This window comes from Panulirus ornatus, chromosome 22 (assembly GCF_036320965.1).
Source record: "Panulirus ornatus isolate Po-2019 chromosome 22, ASM3632096v1, whole genome shotgun sequence".
Taxonomy (NCBI): domain Eukaryota; kingdom Metazoa; phylum Arthropoda; class Malacostraca; order Decapoda; family Palinuridae; genus Panulirus; species Panulirus ornatus.
The window spans coordinates 4,974,660-4,993,922 of record NC_092245.1 but is presented as its reverse complement, the minus strand read 5'-3'; the positions used below and the strand labels follow the sequence as shown (position 1 = coordinate 4,993,922).

Here is a 19,263-nt window from a genome sequence, read left to right as displayed (position 1 = left end):
TATATGTTGAGATGTATAGGTATGTATATTTGCGTGTGTGGACGTGTATGTATATACATGTGTATGTGAGTGGGTTGGGCCATTCTTTCGTCTGTTTCCTTGCGCTACCTCGCTAACGCGGGAGACAGCGACAAAGCAAAATAATATATATATATATATATATATATATATATATATATATATATATATATATATATATATATATATATATATATATATAGCGTTAATGGGATGGCCTTCATTAGGGCCTCAGCTGTCGTGCTGTCTCAACTAACAACAAAAGTAGTTGTGGTTCATAAAAACATATCTATCTATCTAGCTACATTACGTATCTTCATCATTCCGCTCCCCCTAAACCCTGTGACCTCTGGCAGAAACCCATGGCTCTACCCGAGCCTGCCCCCGACCCCATGGCACCCCCCACCCCCTCCTGAACCACGACCACCACAAACATCCCTATTCCCCCCCCCCCCCCCCCCCCCCACACACACACACACACACACACACACACCTGCCAGTCACCGTGATCAACGACACCGATCATCTTGGAGAACAACATACGATAAGACCTCTCCCCTGTACAACCTCTCCCCTGTGAAAATTCACCCTGTACAACCTCACCCTTACAACCTTCTCCCATGCACAACCTCTCCCTTTATAACCTCTCCCTCTACAACCTCTCCCCTGTGCAATCTCTCCCTGTACAACATCTCCCCTGTACAACCTCTCCCTGTACAACCTCTTCCCTGTACAATCTCACCCTGTACAACCTCTCCCCTGTGAAAATTCACCCTGTACAACCTTTCCCTGTTCAATCTCACCCTGTACAACATCTCCCTTTATAACCTCTCCCTCTACAACCTCTCCCCTGTACAACCTCTCCCTGTACAACCTCTCCCCTGTACAACCTCTCCCTGTACAACCTCTCCCCTGTACAATCTCACCCTGTACAACATCTCCCTTTATAACCTCTCCCTCTACAACCTCTCCCCTGTGCAATCTCTCCCTGTACAACATCTCCCCTGTACAACCTCTCCCTGTACAACCTTACCCTGTACCTCCCTTGTACAACTTCTTGTACAACTTCACTCTGTACAACCTCTCCCCTGTACAACCTTTCCTCTGTACAATGTGTTACAATTATCACAACTATTTACCCATACAGATTATAGTTACCCATTATATCTCATTCAGTTTTCTATGAGAAATTGTATAGAAACTGGAGACAGGCCAAGGTCAAGCCTCTCTCTCTCTCAGGAATGGCCATAAGAGGAGGACTTGATACAAAGCTTTAAGTAAATGTAATCTGAACACATCTCAGTCATTTCAAACCTTTAAGTTATATAATTGAGGCCAGTAAGTTTGCCAGAGTGATGTTAAGTAAAGTAATATGGAGAAAGATCTACGTATCAAGAATAAATGGTAATATTTATGTTACGAGAGGCCATGTTTATTCTGCTGTTATAAATACATTTCTATAGATCTTTATCTGTGTTTGGTATCTGATCATCTTGTGAGGAAGGGAATGGTAGGTATATCATTACGGTCGTCAGCTGTCAGGAGATGTTAGCCAGATGGTGAGGGAATGTCTGGCCCAAATCGCTCTGTTAACAGAAGCTGTTTTAATGGCCCTATGGGCTGATTATACACCCTTTAATGTGTCAGGGTGGAGGCAGAACGCAACAATCCACTCCCCTGTACCTCCTCTCCCCTGCACAACCTCTCCCCTGCACAACGTCTCTCCTGTACAACGTCCCCCTGTACATCTCTCCCTGTACAACGCCTTCCCTGGACAACCTTCCTATCTGTACAGGAAGGTACACATTCCTTAAACAGGCAGGATCAAACCTGGTCATGATCAGGAAACAAGCAACGCATAAACCCAGACCCCAGACCACCACCTCTGCTCACACTAGCCCCCAGACCACCACCTCTGCTCACACTAGCACCCAGACCATCTCCTCTGCTCACACTAGCCCCCAGACCACCACCTCTGCTCACACTAGCCCCCAGACCACCACCTCTGCTCACACTAGCCCCCAGACCACCTCCTCTGCTCACACTAGCCCCCAGACCACCACCTCTGCTCACACTAGCACCCAGACCATCTCCTCTGCTCACACTAGCACCCAGACCATCTCCTCTGCTCACACTAGCACCCAGACCACCTCCTCTGCTCACACTAGCCCCCAGACCACCACCTCTGCTCACACTAGCCCCCAGACCACCACCTCTGCTCACACTAGCCCCCAGACCATCTCCTCTGCTCACAATAGCCCCCAGACCACCACCTCTGCTCACACTAGCCCTCAGACCATCTCCTCTGCTCACACTAGCACCCAGACCACCACCTCTGATCACACTAGCCCCCAGACCACCTCCTCTGCTCACACTAGCACCCAGACCACCACCTCTGCTCACACTAGCCCCCAGACCAACCACCTCTGCTCACACTAGCCCCCGGACCACCTCCTCTGCTCACACTAGCCCCCAGACCACCACCTCTGCTCACACTGACAAACCAACTCAAATGTTATCACCTCCACTGCACCTCACTCCCAGCCATCCAAGAATACTCACATTACTGGCACCAACCTCGACAAACCCAGCCCAAGCTCTAGCACAAACCCCCTCACAAACCCCTTCACAAACCCCAGCACAAACCCCAGCACAAACCCCAGCACAAATCCCTTCACAAACCCCAGCACAAATCCCCTCACAAACCCCAGCACAAATCCCCTCACAAACCCCAGCACAAATGCCCTCACAAACCCCAGCACAAATCCCCTCACAAACCCCAGCACAAATCCCCTCACAAACCCCAGCACAAACCCCCTCACAAACCCCAGCACAAACCCCCTCACAAACCCCAGCACAAATCCCCTCACAAAGCCCCTCGCAAGCTCTAGCACAACCTCCTCACAAGCCTCAGCAAAAAAACCCTCACGAACCCTATCTCAAACCCCCTCACAAACCCCAGCACAAACCCCCTCACAAACCCCAGCACAAACCCCCTCACAAACCCCAGCACAAACCCCCTCACAAACCCCAGCACAAATCCCCTCACAAACCCCCTCACAAACCCCCTCACAAACCCCAGCACAAACCCCCTCACAACCCCCCGCACAACCCCCCTCACAAACCCCAGCACAAATCCCCTCACAAACCCCCTCACAAACCCCAGCACAAACCCCCTCACAAACCCCAGCACAAACCCCCTCACAAACCCCAGCACAAACCCCCTCACAAACCCCAGCACAAACCCCCTCACAAACCCCAGCACAAATCCCCTCACAAACCCCCTCACAAACCCCAGCACAAACCCCCTCACAAACCCCAGCACAAATCCCCTCACAAACCCCAGCACAAACCCCCTCACAAACCCCAGCACAAACCCCCTCACAAACCCCAGCACAAACCCCCTCACAAACCCCAGCACAAACCCCCTCACAAACCCCAGCACAAACCCCCTCACAAACCCCAGCACAAACCCCCTCACAAACCCCAGCACAAACCCCCTCACAAACCCCAGCACAAACCCCTCACAAACCCCAGCACAAACCCCCTCACAAACCCCAGCACAAACCCCCTCACAAACCCCAGCACAAATCCCCTCACAAACCCCCTCACAAACCCCAGCACAAACCCCCTCACAAACCCCAGCACAACCCCCCTCACAAACCCCAGCACAAACCCCCTCACAAACCCCAGCACAAACCCCCTCAAAAACCCCAGCACAAATCCCCTCACAAACCCCCTCACAAACCCCCTCACAAACCCCCTCACAAACCCCAGCACAAATCCCCTCACAAACCCCAGCACAAACCCCCTCACAAACCCCAGCACAAACCCCCTCACAAACCCCAGCACAAACCCCCTCACAAATCCCAGCACAAACCCCTCACAAACCCCAGCACAAACCCCCTCACAAACCCCAGCACAAACCCCCTCACAAACCCCAGCACAAACCCCCTCACAAACCCCAGCACAAACCCCTCACAAACCCCAGCACAAACCCCCTCACAAACCCCAGCACAAATCCCCTCACAAACCCCAGCACAAACCCCCTCACAAACCCCAGCATAAACCCCCTCACAAACCCCAGCACAAATCCCCTCACAAACCCCAGCACAAACCCCCTCACAAACCCCAGCACAAACCCCCTCACAAACCCCAGCACAAACCCCCTCACAAACCCCAGCACAAACCCCTCACAAACCCCAGCACAAACCCCCTCACAAACCCCAGCACAAACCCCCTCACAAACCCCAGCACAAACCCCCTCACAAACCCCTCACAAACCCCAGCACAAACCCCAGCACAAATCCCCTCACAAACCCCAGCACAAACCCCCTCACAAACCCCAGCACAAACCCCCTCACAAACCCCAGCACAAATCCCCTCACAAACCCCAGCACAAACCCCCTCACAAACCCCAGCACAAACCCCCTCACAAACCCCAGCACAAATCCCCTCACAAACCCCAGCACAAATCCCCTCACAAACCCCAGCACAAACCCCCTCACAAACCCCAGCACAAATCCCCTCACAAACCCCAGCACAAATCCCCTCACAAACCCCAGCACAAACTCCCTCACAAACCCCAGCACAAACCCCTCAAAAACCCCATCTCAACTCCCCTCACAAATCCCAGCACAAACTCCCCTCACAATCCCCAGCACAAACTCCCCTCACAATCCCCAGCACAAACTCCCCTCACAATCCCCAGCACAAACCCCTGGCAAGCCCTAACACAAATCCCCCTTACAAACCTCTTACAAGCCACCTCACAAGCCCAAGCACAAATCCCCCCACAAATCCATCTCAAACGCCCTCACAAACTCCCTTACAAGCCTGAACACAAAACCCCCACCAATCCCAGCACAAACCCCCACCAATCCCAGCACAAACCCCCACCAATCCCAGCACAAACCCCCACCAATCCCAGCACAAACCCCCACCAATCCCAGCACAAACCCCCACCAATCCCAGCACAAACCCCCACCAATCCCAGCACAAACCTCCTTCTATGGGCATCACATACAACACACAAACATGGCACTCACGTCCCACACCACAAACATAAACACAAAAATAACATACAAACTAACTGTCTTCCTCAACTCCTGCATAATGAACCAAATATCCTCAATCAAAATCCCACTTCAGTATGCTCGGCGCGATGCTTGATGGAACAGTGCTAAGGCCTTTCCATCCAAACCATTCTATAAGTAACCACAAACTTCCAAGGAGAAGTTAAAAGCTTATACCCTGCCTCACTTGAGCAACTTCCACTCACACATCTCTTACCCACAACAATAAGAAAACATAAACATCTCGAAATCATCCGATTAGCACTTATCAACCACACTCCCAACTTAATCTTAAACCAGACATACAGTGTCCATTCTGAAACTATGTTTCCCAGACATACACGAGTCACACTCTCCCGTGTACCTTCTGGACATCACATTTCTTCCAGCACCAACTCAACATGCCCATGATGGAAGTACACAGAAGACACCAAACACCTGCTGTTCAATTTCCCTTCCATTTCCCCGCAGAGACGTACATATATGATCAGAGTTTATGACCTGTGGTCCCACAGAAAGGACGTGGCTGGTTGTGGGAATACCACAGAAGATAGTAGGATTTCCTCAAGCAGAGTAAATACGTATATACACAATGATAGCTTTCGACCAGACAAACCATACCATCAGCTGCGCAAATCATTCTATGGATTGCAGACTTCCTTGCAGAATGCTGTTTGGACGTACACTTCTGAGGGGCCACCTACACCTGGCCGTCCCTCACCTGTGGCGTCCCACAGGGTAGGAAGATGGGGCCCTTGTGTTTCCTCATCCTGATGGATGTAACTGCTAAATGGAAGTACTTCACCGACTCTACCAGTGATAGTTGACAATAGGTCTCCCTACTCTATCGTCCATCAGAACCAGATCACAATAGTAACATCACCATCAACCGAACCAAGACTACAGTCAAGTACCTCAGTCTTGTTTCCAACCCCTGGCCCACCCCCTACTGTCTCACTCGGTCCCAACCCTCTCCAGGATGTTCAGTCCACCAAACTTTCAGACCTGTTCCATTCCCTACTGTCTCAATAAGGAAAAGGTAAGGCAGCAGTGGTAACAAGCATGGGTATGGAGTATGGAAGGAAGAGGATACAAATGCAGGGGCCTATAGGAAAAAGGGAGGTAAGATGGGCCATGTAGAATTTATGATAAGTTTTATGTTGGGCAGACTGGTAAGGATCTTTCTGTTAGATTTAAGCAACATGAATATAGTATGAGAACAGGACATGAATCAAATGCCTTTTTTAATCATGTTAAAAACTATGATCATTGTACGGCTGGAATAATGCTATTTCAGTTATTAACTCTAACTCCAGTACTACGAGAAATATCATTGTTGAATCTTCTATCATTACATACACAAAGAATTGTAACCTTAATATTAGTGAAGGTCTATACAAATTGGATAGCTTTACTGTTGATACAATTTGTAAACAGTTCCCTTTCTTGTCCACATATTAAGTTTATGATAGCTTGTTGTCAGTCTTGGACGCACCCGACCTCCATTCGGTTAGTCACTTGTTCACCAAATGGCGTCCTCGCTACGTCTCTTCGATGTATATCAACTGACTTATATTTCTGTCTTGTGTCTCCCCTGATGATGTGAATATTACACGAAAGTGCACTTGGGAACTTATCGTGTTTCATTTCCCCGTGGACTCATATGAATATACTTAATCAGGCGCTCAATTGTGATCCTTTCAAATATTGGCGGAATGCGTGCATAGTGCCATTGTACAAAGGCAAAGGGGATAAGAGTGAGTGCTCAAATTACAGAGGTATAAGTTTGTTGAGTATTCCTGGGAAATTATATGGGAGGATAGTGATTGAGAGGGTGAAGGCATGTACAGAGCATCAGATTGGGGAAGAGCAGTGTGGTTTCAGAAGTGGTAGAGGATGTGTGGATCAGGTGTTTGCTTTGAAGAATGTATGTGAGAAATACTTAGAAAAGCAAATGGATTTGTATGTAGCATTTATGGATCTGGAGAAGGCATATGATAGAGTTGATAGAGATGCTCTGTGGAAGGTATTAAGAATATATGGTGTGGGAGGCAAGTTGTTAGAAGCAGTGAAAAGTTTTTATCGAGGATGTAAGGCATGTGTACGTGTAGGAAGAGAGGAAAGTGATTGGTTCTCAGTGAATGTAGGTTTGCGGCAGGGGTGTGTGATGTCTCCATGGTTGTTTAATTTGTTTATGGATGGGGTTGTTAGGGAGGTGAATGCAAGAGTTTTGGAAAGAGGGGCAAGTATGAAGTCTGTTGGGGATGAGAGAGCTTGGGAAGTGAGTCAGTTGTTGTTCGCTGATGATACAGCGCTGGTGGCTGATTCATGTGAGAAACTGCAGAAGCTGGTGACTGAGTTTGGTAAAGTGTGTGAAAGAAGAAAGTTAAGAGTAAATGTGAATAGGAGCAAGGTTATTAGGTACAGTAGGGTTGAGGGTCAAGTCAATTGGGAGGTGAGTTTGAATGGAGAAAAACTGGAGGAAGTGAAGTGTTTTGGATATCTGGGAATGGATCTGGCAGCGGATGGAACCATGGAAGCGGAAGTGGATCATAGGGTGGGGGAGGGAGCGAAAATTCTGGGAGCCTTGAAGAATGTGTGGAAGTCGAGAACATTATCTCGGAAAGCAAAAATGGGTATGTTTGAAGGAACAGTGGTTCCAACAATGTTGTATGGTTGCGAGGCGTGGGCTATGGATAGAGTTGTGCGCAGGAGGATGGATGTGCTGGAAATGAGATGTTTGAGGACAATGTGTGGTGTGAGGTGGTTTGATCGAGTAAGTAACGTAAGGGTAAGAGAGATGTGTGGAAATAAAAAGAGCGTGGTTGAGAGAGCAGAAGAGGGTGTTTTGAAATGGTTCGGGCACATGGAGAGAATGAGTGAGGAAAGATTGACCAAGAGAATATATGTGTCGGAGGTGGAGGGAACGAGGAGAAGAGGGAAACCAAATTGGAGGTGGAAAGATGGAGTGAAAAAGATTTTGTGTGATCGGGGCCTGAACATGCAGGAGGGTGAAAGGAGGGCAAGGAATAGAGTGAATTGGAGCGATGTGGTATACCGGGGTTGACGTGCTGTCAGTGGATTGAATCAAGGCATGTGAAGCGTCTGGGGTAAACCATGGAAAGCTGTGTAGGTATGTATATTTGCGTGTGTGGACGTATGTATATACATGTGTATGGGGGTGGGTTGGGCCATTTCTTTCGTCTGTTTCCTTGCGCTACCTCGCAAACGCGGGAGACAGCGACAAAGAAATATATATATATATATATATATATATATATATATATATATATATATATATATATATATATATATATATATATATATATATATATTACTTTTAAAGGGGAAGTAAATGTTTATAGTTGTGTTACTGGAGTGATAGTTTTCATGCATGGTGTTTTTGACAAGAAAATAGTGAAGTTGGAGAAAAATGTAGCTTAGACATTGAAGCTTATTGATACAGTGGTGAAATTGATGAGAACTGCTATTGACGTTTGTGTGAATAAATTGTACATTTCCTTTTCCATAGCCAGAGGTTGAACCATTATGTGACATTCATTTTTTCATTCATTTTAAGCTAAAAGTTTGTTTTCTAAATTGTTTCTTACATTTTTCATATGTATATATATGTATGTGTGTGTGTGTGTGTGTGTATGTGCGTATGTGTGTGTATGTGTGTGTGTGTGTGTATGTATATATATATGTATATTATCCCTGGGGATAGGGGTGAAAGAATACTTCCCACGTATTCCTCGCGTGTCGTAGAAAGCGACTAGAGGGGACGGGAGCGGGGGGCCGGAAATCCTCCCCTCCTTGTATTAACTTTCTAAAATGGGAAACAGAAGAAGGAGTCACGCGGGGAGTGATCATCCTCCTCGAAGGCTCAGAGTGGGGTGCCTAAATGTGTGTGGATGTAACCAAGATGTGAAAAAAGGAGAGATAGGTAGTATGTTTGAGGAAAGGAACCTGGATGTTTTGGCTCTGAGTGAAACGAAGCTCAAGGGTAAAGGGGAAGAGTGGTTTGGAAATGTCTGGGGAGTGAAGTCAGGGGTTAGTGAGAGGACAAGAGCAAGGGAAGGAGTAGCAATACTCCTGAAACAGGAGTTGTGGGAGTATGTGATAGAATGTAAGAAAGTAAATTCTCGATTAATATGGGTAAAATTGAAAGTTGATGGAGAGAGGTGGGTGATTATTGGTGCATATGCACCTGGGCATGAGAAGAAAGATCATGAGAGGCAAGTGTTTTGGGAGCAGCTGAATGAGTGTGTTAGCGGTTTTGATGCACGAGACCGGGTTATAGTGATGGGTGATTTGAATGCAAAGGTGAGTAATGTGGCAGTTGAGGGAATAATTGGTATGCATGGGGTGTTCAGTGTTGTAAATGGAAATGGTGAAGAGCTTGTAGATTTATGTGCTGAAAAAGGACTGATGATTGGGAATACCTGGTTTAAAAAGCGAGATATACATAAGTATACTTATGTAAGCAGGAGAGATGGCCAGAGAGCGTTATTGGATTACGTGTTAATTGACAGGCGTGCGAAAGAGAGACTTTTGGATGTTAATGTGCTGAGAGGTGCAACTGGAGGGATGTCTGATCATTATCTTGTGGAGGCTAAGGTGAAGATTAGTATGGGTTTTCAGAAAAGAGGAGTGAATGTTGGGGTGAAGAAGGTGGTGAGAGTAAGTGAGCTTGGGAAGGAGACCTGTGTGGGGAAGTACCAGGAGAGACTGTGTACAGAATGGAAAAAGGTGAGAACAATGGAAGTAAGGGGAGTGGGGGAGGAATGGGATGTATTTAGGGAATCAGTGATGGATTGCGCAAAAGATGCTTGTGGCATGAGAAGAGTGGGAGGTGGGCTGTTTAGAAAGGGTAGTGAGTGGTGGGATGAAGAAGTAAGAGTATTAGTGAAAGAGAAGAGAGAGGCATTTGGACGATTTTTGCAGGGAAAAAATGCAATTGAGTGGGAGAAGTATAAAAGAAAGAGACAGGAGGTCAAGAGAAAGGTGCAAGAGGTGAAAAAAAGGGCAAATGAGAGTTGGGGTGAGAGACTATCAGTAAATTTTAGGGAGAATAAAAAGATGTTCTGGAAGGAGGTAAATAGGGTGCGTAAGACAAGGGAGCAAATGGGAACTTCAGTGAAGGGCGTAAATGGGGAGGTGATAACAAGTAGTGGTGATGTGAGAAGGAGATGGAATGAGTATTTTGAAGGTTTGTTGAATGTGTCTGATGACAGAGTGGCAGATATAGGGTGTTTTGGTCGAGGTGGTGTGCAAAGTGAGAGGGTTAGGGAAAATGATTTGGTAAACAGAGAAGAGGTAGTAAAAGCTTTGCGGAAGATGAAAGCCGGCAAGGCAGCAGGTTTGGATGGTATTGCAGTGGAATTTATTAAAAAAGGGGGTGACTGTATTGTTGACTGGTTGGTAAGGTTATTTAATGTATGTATGACTCATGGTGAGGTGCCTGAGGATTGGCGGAATGCGTGCATAGTGCCATTGTACAAAGGCAAAGGGGATAAGAGTGAGTGCTCAAATTACAGAGGTATAAGTTTGTTGAGTATTCCTGGTAAACTATATGGGAGGGTATTGATTGAGAGGGTGAAGGCATGTACAGAGCATCAGATTGGGGAAGAGCAGTGCGGTTTCAGAAGTGGTAGAGGATGTGTGGATCAGGTGTTTGCTTTGAAGAATGTATGTGAGAAATACTTAGAAAAGCAAATGGATTTGTATGTAGCATTTATGGATCTGGAGAAGGCATATGATAGAGTTGATAGAGATGCTCTGTGGAAGGTATTAAGAATATATGGTGTGGGAGGCAAGTTGTTAGAAGCAGTGAAAAGTTCTTATCGAGGATGTAAGGCATGTGTACGTGTAGGAAGAGAGGAAAGTGATTGGTTCTCAGTGAATGTAGGTTTGCGGCAGGGGTGTGTGATGTCTCCATGGTTGTTTAATTTGTTTATGGATGGGGTTGTTAGGGAGGTAAATGCAAGAGTCCTGGAAAGAGGGGCAAGTATGAAGTCTGTTGGGGATGAGAGAGCTTGGGAAGTGAGTCAGTTGTTGTTCGCTGATGATACAGCGCTGGTGGCTGATTCATGTGAGAAACTGCAGAAGCTGGTGACTGAGTTTGGTAAAGTGTGTGGAAGAAGAAAGTTAAGAGTAAATGTGAATAAGAGCAAGGTTATTAGGTACAGTAGGGTTGAGGGTCAAGTCAATTGGGAGGTGAGTTTGAATGGAGAAAAACTGGAGGAAGTGAAGTGTTTTAGATATCTGGGAGTGGATCTGTCAGCGGATGGAACCATGGAAGCGGAAGTGGATCATAGGGTGGGGGAGGGGGCGAAAATTTTGGGAGCCTTGAAAAATGTGTGGAAGTCGAGAACATTATCTCGGAAAGCAAAAATGGGTATGTTTGAAGGAATAGTGGTTCCAACAATGTTGTATGGTTGCGAGGCGTGGGCTATGGATAGAGTTGTGCGCAGGAGGATGGATGTGCTGGAAATGAGATGTTTGAGGACAATGTGTGGTGTGAGGTGGTTTGATCGAGTAAGTAACGTAAGGGTAAGAGAGATGTGTGGGAATAAAAAGAGCGTGGTTGAGAGAGCAGAAGAGGGTGTTTTGAAATGGTTTGGGCACATGGAGAGAATGAGTGAGGAAAGATTGACCAAGAGGATATATGTGTCGGAGGTGGAGGGAACGAGGAGAAGAGGGAGACCAAATTGGAGGTGGAAAGATGGAGTGAAAAAGATTTTGTGTGATCGGGGCCTGAACATGCAGGAGGGTGAAAGGAGGGCAAGGAATAGAGTGAATTGGAGCGATGTGGTATACAGGGGTTGACGTGCTGTCAGTGGATTGAATCAAGGCATGTGAAGCGTCTGGGGTAAACCATGGAAAGCTGTGTAGGTATGTATATTTGCGTGTGTGGACGTGTGTATGTACGTGTGTATGGGGGTTGGGCCATTTCTTTCGTCTGTTTCCTCGCGCTACCTCGCAAACGCGGGAGACAGCGACAAAGTATAAAAAAAAAAAAAAAAAAAAAAAAATATATTACACATGGCAGCGAGAGACAGAGTGTGAACGAATGTGGCCATTTTATGTTTTCCTGGCGCTACCTCGCTGAAGCATTTTCTTTTTTTTTTTTTTAAAGTACAGAAGAATTGAAGAGTTGTAACAGATGAAGGTAAAGTGGGAAAGAAGGAGAGTGGGAAAGTTGGTGGGCAGTCCACCTTGCTTTTTTTTTTTTTTTTTTTTTTTTAACAAGCTATGGTCATAAGGTGATTTTCATTCATACAATAGAAGTGGTGAGGTGTTGATAGGCTGCTGTGTGGGGACGTTTCTGTTGAATCTGTATTGTCTTGAAGGAGGTTTCCAATTTTTGAAATGTTTCACTTTCTTGAGTTTCTAATTTTTCTCAGGCTTTAACTGCAGAATTATATGTTCATATGTTGAAGGGTTGTGTTTGTGTGAATTCGTGAATTTGTTCTGCGTTGAGAATGTATGGGTGTCTTTGGTTTGTGGCAAATCTTATTGCTTTGTTTTGGATTTTCTAAAGTGATTTAAGCTGTGTATTGCCGAGTGCGTGAGTAGGTATCGGGGGATAATCTATTCCAGGGAGGACTAAGGCTTTGATGTGTTTTTATATCTACTGTCATGTTTCTGTCATACCTGTCTGTCTGTCTGCGATCTTTCACATCACATATGTAGCCACCGGAGCTGATACTGAGGCCAAGCATTTTTCCTGATTCTTGAAAGTCTATCACTTCATCATTAACTACAGGTGGGCGAGTGACTTCTGCCCCCAGGTGTATTGGAGTAAATATTTAGGTGTTTGTCTTAATTTTCCATTTTTCCTCAAATTTAGAAATTAAAGTGATTTTCTTTGCTGTTATTTTATTCATTTCTTTTGATCTCGCGTGATATCCAACTATTTGTGTGATGTCATAAGAATAGCAAATGTTGAGGCCTTTTGATGGTTTGGCTACGTCTCTAGTGTATATGGTGAAGTGTTGGGGAAAGGACACTCCCCCCCTGAAGTACTCCGGACTGTAAGTCAAAAGGTGTGTCAATGTGATTGCCAATTTTAATCCTTGCTTGCCTCTCGTCTAGGAAATCACAACAGCTTTTCCATGGTTACAAGTAGGGTTAAGGTGAAGCATCTTGTAGTTCAAGCCTAAGTGGCAGACTTTATCGAAAGCTTTAGTGATGTCAATTAAAATTATTTGTCACTGTTCCCCGGAGGTCTGCTTTGTTTTGTGTACTCTGTTGTGAGTGCTATTGCCTGCTGTGTTCCTCTTTCATATCTGAATCCGAGATGATTATCATCATTATGCAGGTTACTCTATTCCAAATGGTTACGCTGTCTTTTATCAATTAATCTTTCAAAAAATTTGCCTGGGACTTCGAGAAGGGATATTGGTCGAAAATTAGTTGCTACATGAAGATTTGTTCCCGTGTTTTGATATTAGGCGAATTAATGAGCTTTTCTAAGTGTCTGGGAAGTAGCCAGCTGATAAGGTTGAGTTAAAGATGTTGGCGAGTCTGGTAACTGCTGTTGATGTTTTTATTTTTTTTTCCAGAATATATGTGGGTCTTTGTACGTGTTAGCTGTATTTATTACCAAGTTATGAGTGGGGTAGCGATGCTGTTTCCTGTGGGAAGGGGTAGCGACAGGAATGGACGAAGGCAAGCAAGTATGAATATGTACATGTGCATATATGCATATGTCTGTGTATGTGTATGTATGTGTATGTATATGTTTGTGTATTTGAGTGGACGGGCCATTCTTCGTCTGTTTCTTGGCGCTACCTCGCTGACGCGAGAAACTGATTAAGTATAATACAATATATATATATATATATATATATATATATATATATATATATATATATATATATATATATATATATATATATACCTGATTGCCACTTCCCGCATTAGCAAGCTAGCGAAAGGGAAAAAAAAAGAAAAAAAAAAGGCCGCAGTCGCTCACATCTGTCCTCTAACTGTCATGTTCACTGCACTGACTCAATAGTTCCCTCTCCACAACCAGGCTCCACACATCTTTCCATGGTTAACCATGTACGCTTTCACTGACAGCACGTCGTCCCCAGTATACCACATTCGTTCCAATTCGCTGTCCCGTGCACTTTTTTTTTTTCATCCTGCTCCATGTTCTGGCCCTAATTGATGAAAATCTTTTTCACTCCCTCCTTCCACCTCCAATTTGGTCTCCCGGTTCCCCTTGTTCCCTCCACCTCTGACACATATATCCTCTTTGCCAACCTTTCCTCACTCATTCTCTCCATATGTCCAAACCATTTCAGCAAACCTTCTTTCAACGATACTGATATCATCACCACATATCTCTCTGACCCTTTCATTACTTACTCACACCACATATTGTCCTCAAAAATATCATTACCTACACATCCACCCCTCTCCATACAACCCTATCCAACCCTATCTACACCCCATGCCTCGCAACCATATAATACTGTTGGAACTATCATTACTTCAAATATGCCCAATTTTGCTCTACGAGATAACGTTCCCTCCTTCCATACATTCTTCACCGTTCCCAGAACCTTCGCCCCCTCCCCCACACGATGAGTCACTTTCGCTTCCATGGTTCCAATGTTTCTCCAATCAAACTCACACCCCATCTAACTTGTCCCTCAACCCTGCTTAACCAAATAATCTTGCTCTCATTCACATTTATTCTCAACTTTCTCCTTTCACACATACTTCCAAACTTAGTCACCAACTTCTGCAATTTCTCACTCGAATACGTTACTAGTGCTGTATCATCAGCAAACAACAAATGACTCACTTCCAAGGTCCTCTCATCCCAAACAGACTGCGTAGTCGCCTCTTTATCCATAGCTTCGCATTTTCTCTCTCACCAACCCATCTATAAACTAACTGAACAATCACGGTGACATCACACATCCCTGCCGTAGACCAACCTTCACTTGGAACCAATCACTCTCCTCTTTCCCTAATCGTACAAATGCCTTACATCCTTCTTGAAAACTTCTCATTGCTTCTAGCAGTTTTCTTCTCACACCATATATTCTTACGACCTTCGACAAAGAATTTCAATCAATCCTATAATATACTTTCTTCATGTCCATAAATAACACATACAAATCTATTTGTTTCTTTAATTATTTCTTACACACAATCCTTAAAGCAAACACCTGATCCACACATCCTCTACCACTTCTGGAACCACACTGCTCCTCCCCACTCTGATGCTCTGTGCATGTCTTCACCCTCTCAATCTACACCTTCCCATAAAGTAACTTTCCAGGTGTACTTAACAAACGAATGCCTCTATAGTTTGAACACTGGCCTTTATGCAATAGCACTATTAATGCATTCTGCCAATCCTCAACCAACTCATTAGGAGCCATGCAAACATTGAATAGCCTTCAACAACACACATTGATTATGAACTATATATATATATATATATATATATATATATATATATATATATATATATATATATATATATATATATATATATATTGTTAAAAAAAAAAGAGGGGAGGATTTCCAGCCCCCCGCTCCATTCCCTTTTAGTCGCCTTCTACGACATGCAGGGAATACGTGGGAAGTATTTTTTTTTTTTTTCAAAAGAAGGAACAGAGAAGAGGGCCAGGTGAGGATATTCCCTCAAAGGCCCAGTCCTCTGTTCTTAACGCTACCTCGCTATCGCGGGAAATGGCGAATAGTATGAAAAAAAAAAATATATTGTTATCCCTGGGGATAAGGGAGAAAGAATACTTCCCACGCATTCCTCACGTGTCGTAGAAGGCGACTAAAGAGGACGGCAGTGGGGGGCTGGAAACCCTCCCCTACTTGTATTTTAACTTTCTAAATGGGGGAAACAGGAGTCACGCAGGGAGTGCTCATCCTCCTCGAAGGCTCAGATTGGGGTGTCTAAATGTGTGTGGATGTAAGCAAGATGAGAAAAAAGGAGAGATAGGTAGTATGTTTGAGAAAAGGAACCTGGATGTTTTGGCTCTGAGTGAAACGAAGTTCAAGGGTAAAGGGGAAGAGTGGTTTGGGAATGTCTTGGGAGTAAAGTCAGGGGTTAGTGAGGGGACAAGAGCAAGGGAAGGAGTAGCACTACTCCTGAAACAGGAGTGGTGGGAGTATGTGACAGAGTGTAAGAAAGTAAACTCTAGACTGATATGGGTAAAACTGAAAGTGGGTGGAGAGAGATGGGTGATTATTGGTGCATATGCACCTGGGCATGAGAAGAAAGATCATGAAAGGCAAGTGTTTTGGGAGCAGCTGAGTGAATGTGTATTTTGAAGGTTTTTTGAATATGTTTGATGATAGAGTGGCAGATATAGGGTCTTTTGGTCGAGGTGGTGTGCAAAGTGAGAGGGTTAGTGAGAATGATTTGGTAAACAGAGAAGAGGTAGTAAAAGCTTTGCAGAAGATGAAAGCCGGCAAGGCAGCGGGTTTAGATGGTATTGTAGTGGAATTCATTTAAAAAGGGGGGTGACTGTATTGTTGGCTGGTTGGTAAGGTTATTTAATGTATGTATGACTCATGGTGAGGTGCCTGAGAATTGGCGAAATGCTTGCATAGTGCCATTGTACAAAGGCAAAGGGGATAAAAGTGAGTGCTCAAATTACAGAGGTATAAGTTTGTTGAGTATTCCTGGGAAATTATATGGGAGGGTATTGATTGAGAGGGTGAAGGCATGTACAGAGCATCAGATTGGGGAAGAGCAGTGTGGTTTCAGAAGTGGTAGAGCATGTGTGGATCAGGTGTTTGCACAGACATATACATATATACACATGTACATAATTCATACTGTCTGCCCTCATTCATTCCCATCGCCACCCCGGCACACATGAAATAACAACACCCTCCCCCCGTATGTGCGCGAGGTAGCGCTAGGAAAAGACAACAAAGACCACATGTAATAATGCACCAAAAACACAGCTCCCTTTCCACATCTAGGCCCCACACAACTTTCCATGGTTTACCCCACACGCTTCACATGCACGTCGACCCCGGTATACCACATCGTTCCAATTCACTCTATTCCTTGCACGCCTTTCACCCTCCTGCATGTTCAGGCCCCGATCACTCAAAATCTTTTTCACTCTATCTTTCCACCTCCAATTGGGTCTCCCACTTCTCCTCGTTCCCTCCACCTCTGACACATATATCCTATTCGTCAATCTTTCCTTACTCATTCTCTCCATGTGACCAAACCATTTAAATACACCCTCTTCTGCTCTCTCAACCACACTCTATTTATTACCACACATCTCTCTTACCCTATTATTACTTACTCGATCAAACCACCTCACACCACATATTGTCCTTAAACATCTCATTTCCAGCACATCCACCCTCCTCCGCACAACTATATCTATAGCCCACGCCTCGCAACCATATAACATTGTTGGAAAAACTATTCCTTCAAACATACCCATTTTTGCTTTCCGAGATAATGTTCTCGACTTCCACATCCGCTGCCAAATCCACTCCCAGATATCTAGAACACTTCACTTCCTCCAGTTTTCCTCCATTCAAACTTACCTCCCAACCGACTTGTCCCTCAACCCTACTGTACCTAATAACCTTGCTCTTATTCACAATTACTCTCAGCTTTCTTCTTTCACACACTTTACCAAACTCAGTCACCAGCTTCTGCAGTTTCTCACACGAATCAGCCACAAGCGCTGTATCATCAGCGAACAACAACTGACTCACTTCCAAAGCTCTCTCATCCACAACAGACTGCATACTTGCCCCTCTTTCCAAAACTCTTGCATTCATCTTCCTAACAACCCTATCCATAAACAAATTAAACAACCATGGAGACATCACACACCCCTGCCGCAAACCAACATTCACTGTGAACCAATCACTTTCCTCTCTTCCTACACGTACACATGCCTTACATCCTCTATAAAAACTTTTGACTGCTTCTAACAACTTGCCTCACACACTATATATTCTTAATACCTTCCACAGAGCATCTCTATCAACTCTATCATATGCCTTCTACAGATCCATAAATGCTACATACAAATCCATTTGCTTTTCTAAGTATTTCTCACATACATTTTTCAAAGCAAACACCTGATCTACACATCCTCTACCACTTCTGAAACCACACTGCTCTTCCCCAATCTGATGCTCTGCACATGCCTTCACCCTCTCAATCAATACTCTCCCATATAAGTTCCCAGGAATAATCAACAAACTTATACCTCTGTAATTTGAACACTCACTTTTATCCCCTTTGCCTTTGTACAATAGCACTAAGCAAGCATTCGGCCAATCCTTAGGCATCTCACCATGGGTCATACATACATCAAATAACCTTACCAACCAGTCAACAATACAGTCACCCCCTTCTTTTTTTTTTATATATAAATTCCACTGCAATACCATCCAAACCCGCTGACTTGCCGGCTTTCATCTTCCGCAAAGCCTTTACTACCTCTTCTCTGTTTACCAAATCATTTTCCCTAACCAACAAAAACACCCTATATCTGCCACTCTTATCATCAAACACATTAAAAAAAACCTTCAAATACTCACTCCTTCCAAAACATCTTTTTATTCTCCCTAAAATTTAATGATACTCTCTCACCCCAACTCTCATTTGCCCTCTTTTTCACCTCTTGCACCTTTCTCCTGACCTCCTGCCTCTTTCTTTTATACATCATTAACCATGAAAACAGAAGTTACTAAATATTTAGTTTCTCTTCAACAACAGTAATAATGTAAATATGGAAAATTCTTATTTGCTCTAACATTCATCCCCTATGATTGTGCAGCACAATGTATGTTTCTACAACGACGAGACATAACTACTGGACCATATACTCACTGGAATTGCTCTGAGTGGGTTCTGCCTCCATCCTGCAAACTGCTGTACCTAGCACGACGTACAGACGCTGACTGACTGTCTGGACGACTGCGAGCTGTTCTTAACAACTAACTTATTGATGCCAGTTGTCACCGGAAGGAATAATTATTCATATGTGCAGATAGCGTTATCACCCGCTATCGATATATTTCACTGCTTCTAAATTGAAATGATAGCATAATGGATAAGTCCCATAAATTCAGGCTGAATTGGTTTATTACCAGAGAATTTGTATAAATGTATGTTGGCCGGCAGGTGAGA

At 44.6% G+C, this 19,263-nt stretch overlaps 1 protein-coding gene across 2 annotated transcripts in view; it reads right to left on the bottom strand.

The window, feature by feature from the left end:
• LOC139756508 (3-oxoacyl-[acyl-carrier-protein] reductase FabG-like) overlaps nucleotides 1-19,034 on the bottom strand; it is a 74,248-nt gene extending 55,214 nt beyond the window's left edge. For both annotated transcript variants that reach the window (XM_071675956.1, XM_071675957.1), the window contains exon 1: nucleotides 18,964-19,034. In XM_071675956.1, coding sequence (XP_071532057.1) covers nucleotides 18,964-18,994 — 31 coding nt within the window. In that variant the 5' untranslated portion in view covers nucleotides 18,995-19,034. The remainder of the gene's footprint in view (nucleotides 1-18,963) is intronic.
• Between the last annotated feature and the right edge of the window lie 229 nt (nucleotides 19,035-19,263).